The sequence below is a fragment of the Rhinopithecus bieti genome, unplaced genomic scaffold (assembly GCF_001698545.2).
Source record: "Rhinopithecus bieti isolate Rb0 unplaced genomic scaffold, ASM169854v2 scaffold_3615, whole genome shotgun sequence".
Classification (NCBI taxonomy): domain Eukaryota; kingdom Metazoa; phylum Chordata; class Mammalia; order Primates; family Cercopithecidae; genus Rhinopithecus; species Rhinopithecus bieti.
Window position 1 is genome coordinate 450,892 of NW_016804369.1, and position 14,572 is coordinate 465,463.

Consider the following 14,572-nt stretch of genomic DNA (forward strand, 5'->3'; position numbering starts at 1 on the left):
TTTTTTTTTTTTTTTTTTTTTTGGCAGGGGGTGGTACTATAACTTGTTATTTATCAGGGCAGATCATACATTTGGATCAAAAAGAGAAACCGGCAAGTAGATCCTAAAACACATTTCTTAACCTGAGTCACATCTGAAAACATATAGATTTTAATTACATTTTGTTGAAAATTCATTCAAGTGGCCGGGCGCGGTGGCTCAAGCCTGTAATCCCAGCACTTTGGGAGGCCGAGACGGGCGGATCATGAGGTCAGGAGATCGAGACCATCCTGGCTAACACGGTGAAACCCCGTCTCTACTAAAAAATACAAAAAACTAGCCGGGCGAGGTGGCGGGCGCCTGTAGTCCCAGTTACTCGGGAGGCTGAGGCAGGAGAATGGCATGAACCCAGGAGGTGTAGCTTGCAGTGAGCTGAGATCTGGCCACTGCACTCCAGTCTGGGCGACAGAGCGAGACTCCATCTCAAAGAGAAAAAAAGAAAATTCATTCAACTTTGGTGCTTTTCCAAGGACTCATAATGTCAATTTCTGACATAAATCATAACCCTCAGTACATACGTATTTTCAAAGGAAACAAGTCATCTTAAAGTAATATTTTTCTATATGCTAATGGATACATTTTTGTAGCAAATTGAAAATTCTGAGTAAACTGAAAGTATGCTTAACAACAAAATAAATACAGCATGTATGGTTAGCATATACATTTCTTAGTAGCAGAGAATTTGTGTCTTACAACAAATCTGTAAACCCAGTTGCTTTCTTTCTGGAATTTTATATAGTGTCTCACCATGTTCCACAATGCTGGAAATGTCTTTTTTGCCATCAATCTGTGCAAGCATTTCTGATCACCTATTTTCCCCCAATGGCATGTAACTTTGTTTTAACTTTTCCAGGAAAATACGGAAACTTTATCAACCACTTATTAACTGAACAAAAAGTTAGATTACTACCAAACGCTCTTTAAATTTTGCTCTAACAGATGTTTTAAAAGTTCAGACATCACTGATGTTTTTGAAGCTAGCTGCATAAAACACACTAGGTGATTTCAAAGGATGAATCTTAGTATCTGACTCACTTGGCACATCCTTAGCATCTAGAATAAAATCAGCAGAAATAAAAGTAATATAATTTTCAAAGAATTCATACATACTGGAAGTCTTAGGAAAAACAGCTTCTAAATGCAAGGACTATGAGATGTGCCCATCTTACTACTAATAGTGCCACACATTTTTCCTCATGGAGTAACTGAAGCTTTCTGGCTTGTTTGAGGAACTTTAGTTTGTAGGAAAGCATAACCATAGGGCCAAATCTTGTTGGTTTCTATTCCGGAGAATGTTTCCAACACCTCTTTTTTTTCTGGTAATATTCCAGGACTGGCTTTGTTTGGCTTCCTAAGCCTGTAGTCTCTCGGTAACTGTCTCTGGTTTGTCATCCTCACGCTGAATGAGAGGCTCCCTGTCAGAGCATCAGTGCCCATAGTTTTGGGAGGGTTGAATTCAATGTTGTAGACTCGGCCGCTGGCGGGATGAATCCAGCGAGCAGTAAGGCATTGTTTAATGACCTAAAAGGACACATTCAGGTTAATCACTGTGTCGATCTGATCTGCTCTATCTAGGGCTTCTGCCTGTGAAAGTGTCCTTGGAAAACCATCCAACAGCTAGACTAGGTGAGATTTTGCAGCTCCTGAAGGGTCAGCTGAGATGACATAATCTGGAATGGGTTTCTCTTGGTCAATGAAAGCCTTGACGAACATGCCAATTTCTTTCTTTCTTTCTTTCTTTCTTTCTTTCTTTCTTTCTTTCTTTCTTTCTTTCTTTCTTTCTTTCTTTCTTTCTTTCTTTCTTTCTTTCTTTCTTTCTTTCTTTCTTTCTTTCTTTCTTTCTTTCTTTCTTTCTTTCTTTCTTTCTTTCTTTCTTTCTTTTCTTTCTTTCTTTTCTTTCTTTTCTTTCTTTCTTTCTTTCTTTCTTTCTTTCTTTCTTTCTTTCTTTCTTTCTTTCTTTCTTTCTTTCTTTCATGTTTATATATACTTTAAGTTCTGGGGTACATGTGCACAACATGCAGGTTTGTTACATACGTATCTATGTGCCATGTTGGTTTACTGCACCCATCAACCCGTCATTCACATTAGGTATTTCTCCTAACATTATCCCTCCTCCAGCCCCCTACCTCCCAACAGGCTTCAGTGTGTGATGTTCCCCTCCCTGCGTCCATGTGTTCTCATTGTTCAGCTCCCACTTATGAGTGAGAACAGGTAACAGGCCAATTTCTGTGCCCTGCAGCATGTTGTACCGGAGCAGGTCCTCGCTGGAGAGGTGCTTCAGCTCCAAGTGTTTGGTGATGCACGATGACACAGTGCCCTTGCCTGAGCCTGGGGCCCCCATAGTCACCGCGCACAGCAGCCGCGAGGACACCCCCATGGCTGCAGACTGGGGCCCACGCCACACTGACACCAGGGCTTTGGCCTGGCCCATGCTGGCCGGCTGGCAGCGCCACTAGCAGGTGGCTACCACTGACATTTATCTTTGTCTCTTTTCAGGTCGATCCAGTGTTTACAAGGGAAGTAAAAGCCAAAGTGAGAAGGTAAGAGTTGGTGGAGACCAGTCATTTTGCAGAATGGGAAGCCTGAGTGGCCCCTGAGTTACCTGAACTCACATTTATCCAGTCCCAGACATGATTCCAAGCAGTTTCCAAGTGTTTCCTTGTGCGGTGCACCCTCCCAGCGAGCCCATGGCATCCTAGGCACCGGTATTTGCCCAGGGAAATGCCAATAAAAACCACTTTGTGATTATAATTTTTAACCGATCACATTGGCCAAAATGGAAAGATTTAAACTCTCAAGGGTTTGGAAGAGTGGAGGGGTATTGCCCTTTGTCACAGCCTGCCTGGGGAGCACTTTGTTGGAGTGTTGGTTGTAAGTTGCATTTGTCAGCTGGGAACCCAACAGCACGGGCTTGAACACGTCGAGGTTTCACTGCTCACATCAACAAGTCTGAGGGTGGACAGTCAGGGAGCAAAGTGGAGGCTTCGCTGAGACCTCAGGGATTTGGCTCTTTTCTCTGTCCTGCCTTCCTCGGCCTGTGGCTCCCATTCTGAAGGTGACGTGGTGGCTTTAGAGCTGTGTCATCAGTCTGCGATGTAAGTGGGGCGATGGGAATGAGCAGACCAGAAGGATGTGGGTCTCCTTTGGGTCAGCCCCCTGTAAAGCAGTGTCCTCACAGCCCCGGGATTCCAGCCAGACTCACTGGCCACACCAACTGCCAAGGGCATGACAAAGACTGGTTTTTCCCCATCTGTAATCAGGGATCTTCAGATTACTCCTAGGTGCAGACGCATGTGTGCAAAAGTATCACCCGCTCGGGGAAGGGAGGCGTGGCAGAGCCGTGAGAGTGGTGGCCAGTGGTGGGGACTGGGAAGATCAAAGAAAGATGAAGATTTACATTGTGTGGTGAAAAAAATAGAACAAGGCAAAATGTCTATGACAAAATAGGTGTCAGCGCTGTGTGCTGAGAACAGGGCTTTTGTGACATTATCATCACTATTTAGTATTTCTATTTCCATTCTTTTTTCTTTTTTTCTTTTTTGAGACCGAGTCTTGCTCTGTCACCCAGGCTGGAGCGCAGTGGCAAAATCTCAGCTCACTGCAATCTCCGCCTCCCGGATTCAAGCAATTCTCCTGCCTCAGCCTCCCAAGTAGCTGGGATTACAGGCGCACACTGCCACGCCTGGCTAATATTTGTATTTTTAGTAGAGATGGGGTTTCGCCACGTTCGCTAGGCTGGTCTTGAACTCCTGATCTCAGGTGATCCACCTGCCTTGGTCTCCCAAAGTGCTGGGACTACAGGTATGAGCCACTGTACCTGGCCTATTTTCTATTATTTCTATTCCTATTATCTTATTAGTATTTTAAAAAATTATTTGAAAAAAAGTTGAATTATTAGAATAATGTTTTCTAAATCATACAGAGAAAATGGCACAAACCTTATCTCTGACTCTCCTAGCCCTTGAGAGCAAGTGTCTTTATTGAGCATACTGAAAACAAAACCAGACATGTTAAGCACCTCCCCGCTCCCTTGTCAGGAACATGAGCTGTAAGGATTTCCACCCCAGTATAGTTCTCCCGGCTGAACACTTGGTCAACAGTGCTTACTTGCTGATCTGCAGTATGACACCCAAATTGTCATCTCTCCTCCTCCCAGCTGCCTATCCACGAGATTCTTGGAATTAGAGACCCTCTTCCTGCTTTGTGTTTCAGGGCCGCTGGGGTTCGGTTGATCGGAGAGATGCCTCAGGAAGATTTGCACGCGGTGGTGAAGAATTGCTTTGCGGTGGTGAACAGCTCTGTCTCTGAAGGCATGTCAGCTGCAATTCTGGAGGTAATTATGTAACTCGAGTACTGAAAGTGGGAGTGTGAAATTGTCCATCACTCCTTTTCTTATTTATGGAGGTGGCGTCTTTGTCAATAGCATTCTGCACTTCTCAAAGCTAAAAAGGCCAAGCAGCATACCCGTTGGAGTTCAAAAGTACTTTTGAAGTTCTATCTGGAAGTTTAAAAATATCATTTCATTTCTCATTGCTATTTCTCCTTGCCAGCAATGATGTAAAATAAAACTGGGATGGCATTGCCTCTCTGACCCTCTAAATATCTCTGACAGGAAGGCAGCTAAGGTTACGAAAGATTGGGACAGGAAACAGGATGAAGGTGTTTTTGCAGGAAGCCTCCTTTTACTTGATCTTTTCTTTTTCTTTTCCATATTTTCTGTAACTCCAGAGCTTAAGGGAGGAGAAGAAAGGGCTGGACTTTGCAGGTGGCAGGAGACAGGGGCAGGGTAGTGACATAGATGACGGGGTGGCGTGGGGGCCAGGGTGGATCTAATCTGTTTATCTAGCAGTCAACTCTATAAAATCACTTCATCTTTTTTGACAAAATATGTCTATCCCAGCACCGCTCTGCAATTCCCCACCAGCGTATCTGTGTTTTCAGGACTGAGGTTGGAGTGGGAAGGCCATGCTCTTGAAACCTGGGCAGGTTCTGGCTGGGCTGTGTCCCCTCTTCTGCAAAAGGTCCTGGCAATCCTTGCATCCCCTTTGCAATGGGACCACCTACAACATCTCCTCCTCCTTGAGAGGTTTTTGACTGGGGCATTTTACCATGATCTTCGGTGCTTGATGTTAGCTCCTAGAGAGAATCACCGGCCTGTGCCTAACAGAAAAAGACGTTCCTTCTCTTGTTTCGGTGTTAGTTCATTGCCTTGGGGGCTCCTGAAGAATGAACCCAGAAGAGGGCAGGCTGGACCCACTCATGCCAACACCAGCCTTTGGCACTGGGTTTTCCTCATGCGATTAGGGCACCCAGTACCGCATGCATGGTACTCCTGGTGGTTCTCAGCACACACGCTGCACACGACAGACATGGCGTAAGCATGCACTGATGGGCACATGATAAAGCCTGTTTTCCTGTCGAGAGAAACATGTGGCCACTGCTTCCCGAGGTCTTTGGCCCAGGTTTCATGTGTTCTTTCTGAATATGTGGATTTCTTATTATCAGTGTCTACTTAAATTAATGCTGTTACTTTATCATAAGTCTTTGGGATATCCATGTATCCCCTTGGATACCGGGTGAATGTACTGAACTTACTAACAGGAGTTAAGATCTGCAAACCTTAGGGGTCCAGAGAGAACATGATAAATAAAGTAGGAAAAAAATCCTCTCCCTACATTTAAGAATTGACTGACATTGTGTGCATAATATTTGCTCTTAATTTGGCATCATTTATAAAAGAAGAAAAAACCTCAAAAGAAAAAAACACAGAGGGAGACGGTAGCAGCTGTGTATCTGTGCTCGTGAATCTGCTGTTGGATGCTTTCAAAGTGCAAAGTGTGAGTTTGTAACGTGATCATCCTCAGCCAGACATCAGCACTTCGGCTTAGGGGTTGTCACTAGTATTAATCTTCATTGTCTTTTCAAATCAGCTCCCAGCTGCAGTCCTCCGAGCAATATGTTAGCTTTAAAAGTGTATATGCTGATGGTACCAGTATTTGAGCTATTGTGAATTGCTCCTTTGTAGGTAAATATACATTTTTTTTCAACTTCTTAAGGAAAGGTAGAGTGGAATTCGGGAATGATTTTACAACCAGCACACACAGCATTTCACTGCCGCTGTCAAACCTCATTTACTTCAAAGCAAAGGCAGCTGTTGGCAATTCCGACTGCCTTAAAATGTTGATGTTGTGTTCCTTTTGAAAACTCCCAAATAACCTTTGGGCGAAGGGTTTTGAATGAAGCTGATGTTAGAGGAGTGGTAAGGGTTCATTTCATTAGAATCAGTTCAGATAGCCGAAGCGTTTAACCATGGAATAAGTGCCTGTTGCTTTTGAAGGAAGTGATCTTTTGACTTTCAGAATTAGCTGTATTTTCCCATGGAAGCATAGAAACATCCCATTTGCAGAAACACGTTTCTTACTGATAAACTCCGAAAATCAAACTTGAGCTGGATGCGTGGGCAGCGGGGTGAACACTTCTACAACTAATCAGTTGTTTCCAGTTTTGTGCTTTTTTAGAGTTGAATCCTGCAGAGAATTACATTAAAAGTATATAAACAATGATTTGCTCATCCCAGCTGTCATGATTAGGCTCTTTTCCCGGCCCCAGAACACACACACGCGCACACACGCACACACACGCTCACACACATGCACCTACAGATGCATGCACGCACACACACACACGTACACACATAGGCGCACACACACACACACATGCACCTACAGATGCATGCGCACACACACACACACACACGTACACACATAGGCGCACACACATGCTCATACACATGCACCTACAGATGCACGCACACACACACTTTGCCTGAGAGAGGAAGCCCATCTTCTAAAGCAGAGAGGAGCACCTGCAGGAAGGAGGTGATTCCTGGCCCCTTGGCTTCCAGACTCCAGCCCTAGTGATTGAAATAGGATGTGAGGTCATTCAAGGTGACTCTGTGACTCTGTGTCACTTTAACCTCAACTAGTGTGTCAGCGTGTTTGTGTGTTTGTAAGTGTGTGTGTGGATTCGGCGGTGAGATGCCTTTGCCACTTTGAAAAGAGAAGGGCCTTTTGAGTTTTCATCATTAGGAAGAGGCTACTGGCGTGTATTTGGGATGGAGCAGCTGCAGGGAGGTGGGGTGCCGGTTCAAGGTGCCAGAATACAGCTAATTCTGAAAGGTCAGAAGATCAATTCCTTCAAAAGTGACAGACACTTACTCCATGATTGAACACTTTGGCTATCTGAATTGATTCTAATCAATTTGTTGCATCAGAGTTGTACCCAAAATGCTGTTGGCACCCCCGTTGAGAATCACTGTAACCCCAATTATGTAAGATCCAAATGCGCTGTGGGTACATCCAGCCCAACTCCATCACCACGTGACAAGCAATGCTTGTCTGACTTGACAGACGCCCAGTAAAGACCACTAAAATGCAAGCCAACCTCTCTGCAACAAAATCTAGACATGGTGGTTTCCAGCCCCAGGTATGTAGCAGAATTACCTTGAAGCCTAAAAAATCATAGGTACAGGTGATGGTGCCCACCCCTCACAAATCAGGCTTCACTTGTTTTGAGGAGGGGCCTGGCTGCTGAGTTTCTTATGACTGTTCTGCAGGGTAGAACAGAGGCAGTGTCTGTGTAAACCTTTATCAGCTCTGCTGAAAATGGCATCCTGGCCACAAAGGCTTTTACAAAGAGTCTCATCTGAAGTTTCCCTCTGCCTGATAAGAGCTTGGAGAGCTCATCTAGGGAAAATTAGAAATCAAGTGAGTTCTCATAGGAGCAGAGAGTAGAATGGTGGGTAGCAGAGGCTGGGAGTGTGAGGAGTGGGGAGATGTTGGTTGAAGGACCTGAACTTCCAATTAGGAGGAATAAGTTCAAAAGATGTGTACTGCACATCATGGCTACTATAGTTAATAACAATATATAGTATCCTTGAAAATCGCTAAGAGTAGATCTTAAGTGTTCCCACCACACAAAACAAGTATAAAGTAATGCGTATGTTAATTAGCTTGCTTTAGCCATCCCACAGGGTAGATGTGTATCAAAACATCATGTTGTGGCCGGGCGGGGTGGCTCACGCCTATAATCCCAGCACTTTGGGAGGCTGAGGCAGGTGGATCACCTGAGGTCAGGAGTTCGAGACCAGCCTGGCCAATGTGGTGAAACCCTGTCTCTACTAAAAATACAAAAATGAGCCGGGTGTGATGACTTGCACCTGTAATCCCAGCTACTAGGGAGGCTGAGGCAGGAGAATTGCTGGAACCTGGTAGGCGGAGGTTGCTGAGATCACACCACTGCACTCCAGCCTGGGTGACAGAGCGAGACTCCATCATCTCAAACAAAACAAAACAAAAACCCATCGTGTTGTACACTGTAAGTGTAGGCAATTTTTGCTTGTCAGGTTTTCTTTTTTCTAACCAATTGAGTTCAGACACAAAGGTGTCAGGTGCATCTTGGATCCTGACATTTCATTTGTCTTAGTTCCAGAGTGGGATCCCTGACGCTGGCTCTGAACTGCTTTCTCTCCCAAGCCTGTGAGTCGCGCACGGTGCCCCCCTGTGGACTCAGGCGCACGTTCTGAGGGCGAGCACACTCACCTCCGTGCGCCATCTGCCCAGGCACCGGCCGTCTCCGCACCTGTCAGGCCCAGCTGCACACCATCGCCATTTCCAGGAGTTCTTCTCTCCTGAAGACGTTTCCTTTGTTAAAGGCACTTTTTGTTGATTTCTCAAGAGGTGACTTCAGAACTAGTTTTCTGTAAATGTGCAACCCTCAGATTCCACGGAAGTCTCTTTGCCCTCTGCTCATTTCACGTCGTGAGCAGGTTGCATTGCGTCTTGTCTGCTGAACTGCGGTTTTCCTTGCAGGCAGGGCCGTGCCCTCCACAGTGTGGAGTCCTTCCCTGCGTCTCCCCTTGTGCCGTGGACTGTCAGATGGGATGAGTGTGTTCATGCCTTCTGTCATTCAGCAGAAGTGGGTAGAGTGCCAGGTCTGCCAGGCTCTGGAGACGCTACAGCGGACAGACGCTAAAGGGCCTTGTTATCATGGAGCCCATGTCCTTGTGAGGGACTGAAAGAAGAGCTGGGAGACGGGCAGGAAGCAGGCAAAGGGAAGAGTGAACAGAGAACTTTAGGACGTAGTAAGTGCTGAGGAGGAAGCACAGCAGCAGACAGACGGGACAGTGGGCGGTGGGGATGTGCTCAGGGAGGCTCCGTGGTGGCATGGGCTGAACGGCAGCCCCTCCCCAAATGCCTGTGTTGAAGTCCTCGCCCCGGCGTCTCAGAATGGGAACGTATTTGGAGATAGAGGTAATCAAGTGAGAATAACGTCCCTGGGCAGGGGTGTGGGGTGGGGAGGGGGAGGCTAAAAAGGGAAATTTATTTCTTTCTTTTTTTTTGAGACAAAGTTTCACTTTCGTTGCCCAGGCTGAAGTGCAATAGCCAATCTCGGCTCACCGCAACCTCTGCCTCCCAGGTTCAAGTGATTCTCCTGCCTCAGCCTCCCAAGTAGCTGGTATTGCAGGCACATGCCACCATGCCTGGCTAATTTGTGTCTTTTTAGTAGAGACCGGGTTTTACCGTGTTGACCAGGCTGGTCTTGAACTCCTGACTTCAGGTGATTTGCCCACCTTGGCCTCCCAAAGTGCTGAGATTACAGGCGTGAGGCACTGCACCCTGCCTAATATAGCTTTAATATAATTTTAATTTACTTTATCTCGATGTCTGGTTCTAAGGTCACCTGTTTTTTACTTGGGATTTATGGGTGTGAAGTGCATTCTCAAGACCTAGGACAGGTCACTATGCTCTATAAAACTTACTGAGTTAGGTAGGAAGCCCAGCTGCTACTAGAATCTCATTTGCAGTTATAACAATGCCCAGAGACAGATGTAAATTCTGTAGTATTAAACCATTTAATCTGGACAAGCACGGTGGCTCACCCCTGTAATCCCAACAGTTTGGGAGGCCAAGGTGGATGAATTGCTTGATCATAGGAGTTTCAGATGAGTGTGGAAAACATAGCAAGACCCCATCACTACCAAAAATTTTTAAAAACATTAGCTGAGGATGGTGGCATGTGCCTGTAGTCCCAGCTACTAGAGAGGCTGAGGTGGGAAGACAGCTTGAGCCCAGGAGGCGATTGTTGCAGTGAGCTGAGATTGAGCCATGGCATTCCAGCCTGGGCAACCAAGTGAGACCCTGTGCCCCCTTCCCCCTGCAAAAAAGGTTATTTAATCTTCCCCACTACCCTTATGAAGGAGATATTTGTATCTCTGTTTTACCTCAGGGGAAACAGTCAAACAGTTGGGGGAGGTTGAGATGTTGACCCAAGATGGTACAATTTGTAAGCTTCCCTTACAAATGTTATCATTTGTTTACTTTTAAAAAGTATAAAATCTATAGAATAACTGAAAGAATGGTGCAGTGAATACCTGTGTACGCTTCACCCACATTCATCCTCCTGCTTCCTCTTCCTCTCCCCCGTCTCTCTCCATACACATACACTCTCTTCCTCTCTCTTTCTTTTGCCAGATCATCTGAAAGAAGGTGGTTGATCACAACAGAGCTAATATTTCTCTCTGAAACTTTGCGGAACAGGTGTCCTCTCCTGCACCTGGCAAGACATGAGCACGCCTGAGAAAATTCAGTGTTAGTCAAATTACATCACTGGATATGCACACCATGCATAATTCCCTCAGTGTTGTATTTTTTTTTTTTTTCCCCAGGCAGGATCCACACAACATTCATGCATTGCATTTGGCTTTGTGTCTCTTTAGTGTCCCCCAGCCCAGCTCCCCATAGCTCTCCATGACATCGAACCCTCTGAAGGACCCTGGTCAGTTGTCCTAGAGAACATACAGATAGATTTGGCTGATGCGTTCCTTGGGGTTGGATTTACATCCCACCTCCAGCTGGGACTTCACGCAGGTGATGTGTGCTGCCCACCACGTCAAACGGGAGACACATCGGTCAGCTCTTCCGGCTGTTGGTGACAGATGACTCCACTGTGAAGCCTTACCTCTTCTCTGTGACTGATAAGTCATCCGTGGAGTGGTGCTTTGGGTTTTGGGGACACAGATGCTCCTCGACTTATGATGGGCTGCATCCCAATAAACCCATCACAAGTTGAAAATACTGTGAGCTGGCTAACACAGTGAAACCCCGTCTCTACTAAAAGTACAAAAAATTAGCCGGGCATGGTGGCGGGCACCTGTAGTCCCAGCTACTCGGGAGGCTGAGGCAGGAGAATGGCAAGAACCCGGGAGGCGGAGCTTGCAGTGAGCTGAGATCACGCCACTGCACTCCAGCCTGGGCAACAGAGTGAGACTCTGTCTCAAAAAAAAGAAAATACTGTGAGTTGAAAATGCGTTAAATGCTCGTAATCTACCAAGTATCATAGTTCAGCCTAGCTGACCTTAAATATGCTCAGAAGACTTGCATTTGCCTACAGTTGGCCAAAATCATCTAACATGAAACTATTTTATAATAAAGTGTTGAATATCTCATGGAAGGTATTATTGGATACTGTACTGAAAGTGAAAAACAGAATGGTTATATTGTTGCTGAAATATGGTTTTCACTGAACATGTGTTGCTTTTGCAGCACCATGAAGTAAAAAAATCTTAAGCGGAATCATTGTAAGTCGGAGACTATCCTGTTTCCCGATGACCTTTTACTCAATGGATTTGATCCGGATCCACTGGATCCACTGTTGATCCCCGATCCTCGCCTGAATCACTTATTACACTGGGGGTTACAGTGTGATGGTTTTCTAATTCTGCTCTTCTGTCTACACTTAGTAGTCACGCAGATTCTTCTGCAGAGAAGAGCCTTCCCTTTTCTTCCTCCTACTTTTCCTCTTCCTCCTCCTCCTCTTTCCTTTCATTTCCCTCTCATCACTAGGGGATCAGGTATTTTTGAAATGTAGTGTGTTACCATCTGTTACAATCATTATTCTTTTTGGAGTTGCAAAATTGTCCTGCTGTGGTGGGTGGGATCCCCTTGAAGTTGGCTTCTGTTTCCTTTCGACTTGACATCACTGAGCTTCAAGCACTGTAGAAAGAGAACTCGCAAAATGCCTCCTGTCCGGGCAGGCAGGGCCAGGGCTGCACGCTGTGCTGTCGGGCTGTCGTCTTGTGGACCAGCTGCTAGCAGCTGCCAGGCTGTGGGGTATCAGGTGCCTATCTCCAGACCTTCAGAAATGGAGTCGGCTTCGTGACTCATCGGAAGGATAAATCGTTTTCCTTTTACTTTTGTCTGCATGCCAGAGAGCTGAGTTTGGTTTTTGTGGCATTCATACTCCCTTGCCTGTGCTAGAAGGAAATGGCTCCTCAGGGAAAGAGATGATGGTAATTAAAAACACATCCTCCAGGTGGTCGGTGAAGAGGTATCAAATGAGCATTCAGAGAGGGGGGTTCTTTGTGACACTGCAATAATTGTGTCAGACAAGCGATTACAGTATATAGTGTTTCAGAGCTTCCAAACATAGTAAATAATTAAAATTCAGATGTATTTTGAAACGTGCTATTGAGATTGGGATATCGTTTTGGCAAGGCGTATTTTTTGTGAGGTGCCAGCAGTCCAGTTAAGCCAAGAAGTTATGCCGACCCACACTGGCTCACCTTGCCACAGAGGCTCTTGAAGTGACTGCCTTCTGCCCCCTTTCCTCCTGTCTCCTCCAGGCGATGGATTTAGAAGTTCCGGTGTTGGCCAGGAACATCCCTGGGAATGCTGCTGTGGTGAAGCATGAAGTCACAGGGCTACTGTTTTCCAATCCTCAGGTAAAGAAAAGTTCTTTCCCTCCATTCACTCACCTCGTCTGAATAGTTTTCCTCTGTGTTTAATGGAGAGAGTCTTTCTGTTAGCGCTCAGTGTTCCTGTCCTAGCCGGAGCTCTGCAGAGAGCGTGCCATCTTCTGTTCCCACCTGGGCAGCTGCCTGGGTGTGCCACTAGCAGAAGCCTAGGGAACAGGAGCATGAGTTCCATTCTTGATTCTGCTGCCAAGTTGCTGTACAGAGCTGGGAAAGATACGTCACCTCTGAGATGTTTGGATTTCTGATTCTGACATGGGTAGTCTCAGATACAACCTTGTATTTATGGAACATCTGCTGGCTTTCAGAGGACGAGTGCTTATGTGATCACTTTTCATTCCTTGAAACAAATGCACAAACTATGCAGGGTTCCTGCGTAAATACATGAACATATGTGTACATCGGGAAATAGAAGAAAGGGCCATGTACCTGGCCCTTGGTTCAGCTGGTTATCCGGTGACTTCTGGGGTACACATGTGTGCCATCACCTCCCAGGAGCATGGAAAGGTATTGCCCAGTGTAGGGGGCCACAGATGGTTCTGGGGATTCGTCCTCCAGGGTTTGCCTGCATCCGACACCCAGAGTGCCTCCTGCAGAGAGTGACCCTGGCCAAGTCTCCAGGCCTCACTTTGCCTTCTGGATAAGTGAAGCTTATCATAACACCTGCCTCTTAGAGTGGTGACACGCGCTGAATGCATTGATGGCAGAGCTTTAGCGGTGTGCACGACGTGCTCAGAGCTCACTAAACACCGATGTTATCAAGAGGGAAGGTGTTGGCTGGGTGCAGTGGTGCACTGGCTCATGCCTGTAATCCCAGCACTTTGGGAGGCTGAGGTGGGAGGATCATTTGAGGTCACGAGTTTGAGACCAGCCTGGGCAACATGGTGAAACCCTGTCTCTACTAAAAAGATTAAAAAAAAAAAAAAAAAAAATGCTGGTCGTGGTGCATGCCTGTAATTCCAGCTACTCGGGAGGCTGAGGCAGGATAATCACTTGAACCCGGGAGAGGGAGGTTACAGTAGACCAAGATCGCGCCACTGCACTGTGTCTGGGCAACAGAGCGAGACTCTGTCTCAAGAAAAAAAAAAAAAGGAAAGCATTTTCACTTCCTATCCCTAGAAAAAAAATCTTTTTTTTTTTTTTTTGAGACAGGGTCTCACTCTGTAGCCCAGACACAGTGCAGTGGTGTGATCATGGCTTACTACAGCCTTGACCTTCTGGGCTCAAGCGATCCTCCCACCTCAGCCTCCTAAGTAGCTGGGACTACAGGCATGTGCCACCACACCTGGCTAATTTTGTTTATTTTTTGTAGAGACAAGATCTCGCCTTTTTGCCCAGGCTGGTCTCAAACTTCTGGCCTCAAGCGACCCACCTGCTTGGCCTCCTGAAGTACTGGGATTATAGGCATGAGTACCACGTTCAGCGAAAATTAGCTTCTTAAAAAAATATTAGCTTCTACTACTAACCGTCTTTATTAAAGCACGTGTGCTATTCCAAAATCCAGAAAGCTATGCTTCAAAACTGAAAACTCAAATACTTGAATATTCAGTTTTTAAGATTTCCTGCAGCAGATGTTTAATTCAAGTTCACTTTCCCTTTCTGTAGTGTGATGACGTGTCATGCTTTTCACTGCCTGCTTCTCACAGAGTTGTAAACAAATTCCAGCACAAACAACATGAAAGCGTCATGGGGGCAGTGGGTGATGGGGGGTGGCAGGGGTGT

At 46.0% G+C, this 14,572-nt stretch overlaps 1 protein-coding gene and 1 pseudogene across 1 annotated transcript in view; one reads left to right on the plus strand and one right to left on the minus strand.

Moving 5' to 3' along the window:
- Positions 1-14,572, plus strand: part of GLT1D1 (glycosyltransferase 1 domain containing 1) — a 122,733-nt gene that overhangs the window by 79,838 nt on the left and 28,323 nt on the right. Inside the window, exons 9-11 of the mRNA XM_017867537.1 lie at positions 2,536-2,579; positions 4,252-4,372; positions 12,722-12,820. Of these exons, the coding sequence (XP_017723026.1) occupies positions 2,536-2,579; positions 4,252-4,372; positions 12,722-12,820 (264 nt within the window). The remainder of the gene's footprint in view (positions 1-2,535; positions 2,580-4,251; positions 4,373-12,721; positions 12,821-14,572) is intronic.
- Positions 1,234-2,416, minus strand: LOC108526701 (GTP:AMP phosphotransferase AK3, mitochondrial-like; annotated as a pseudogene).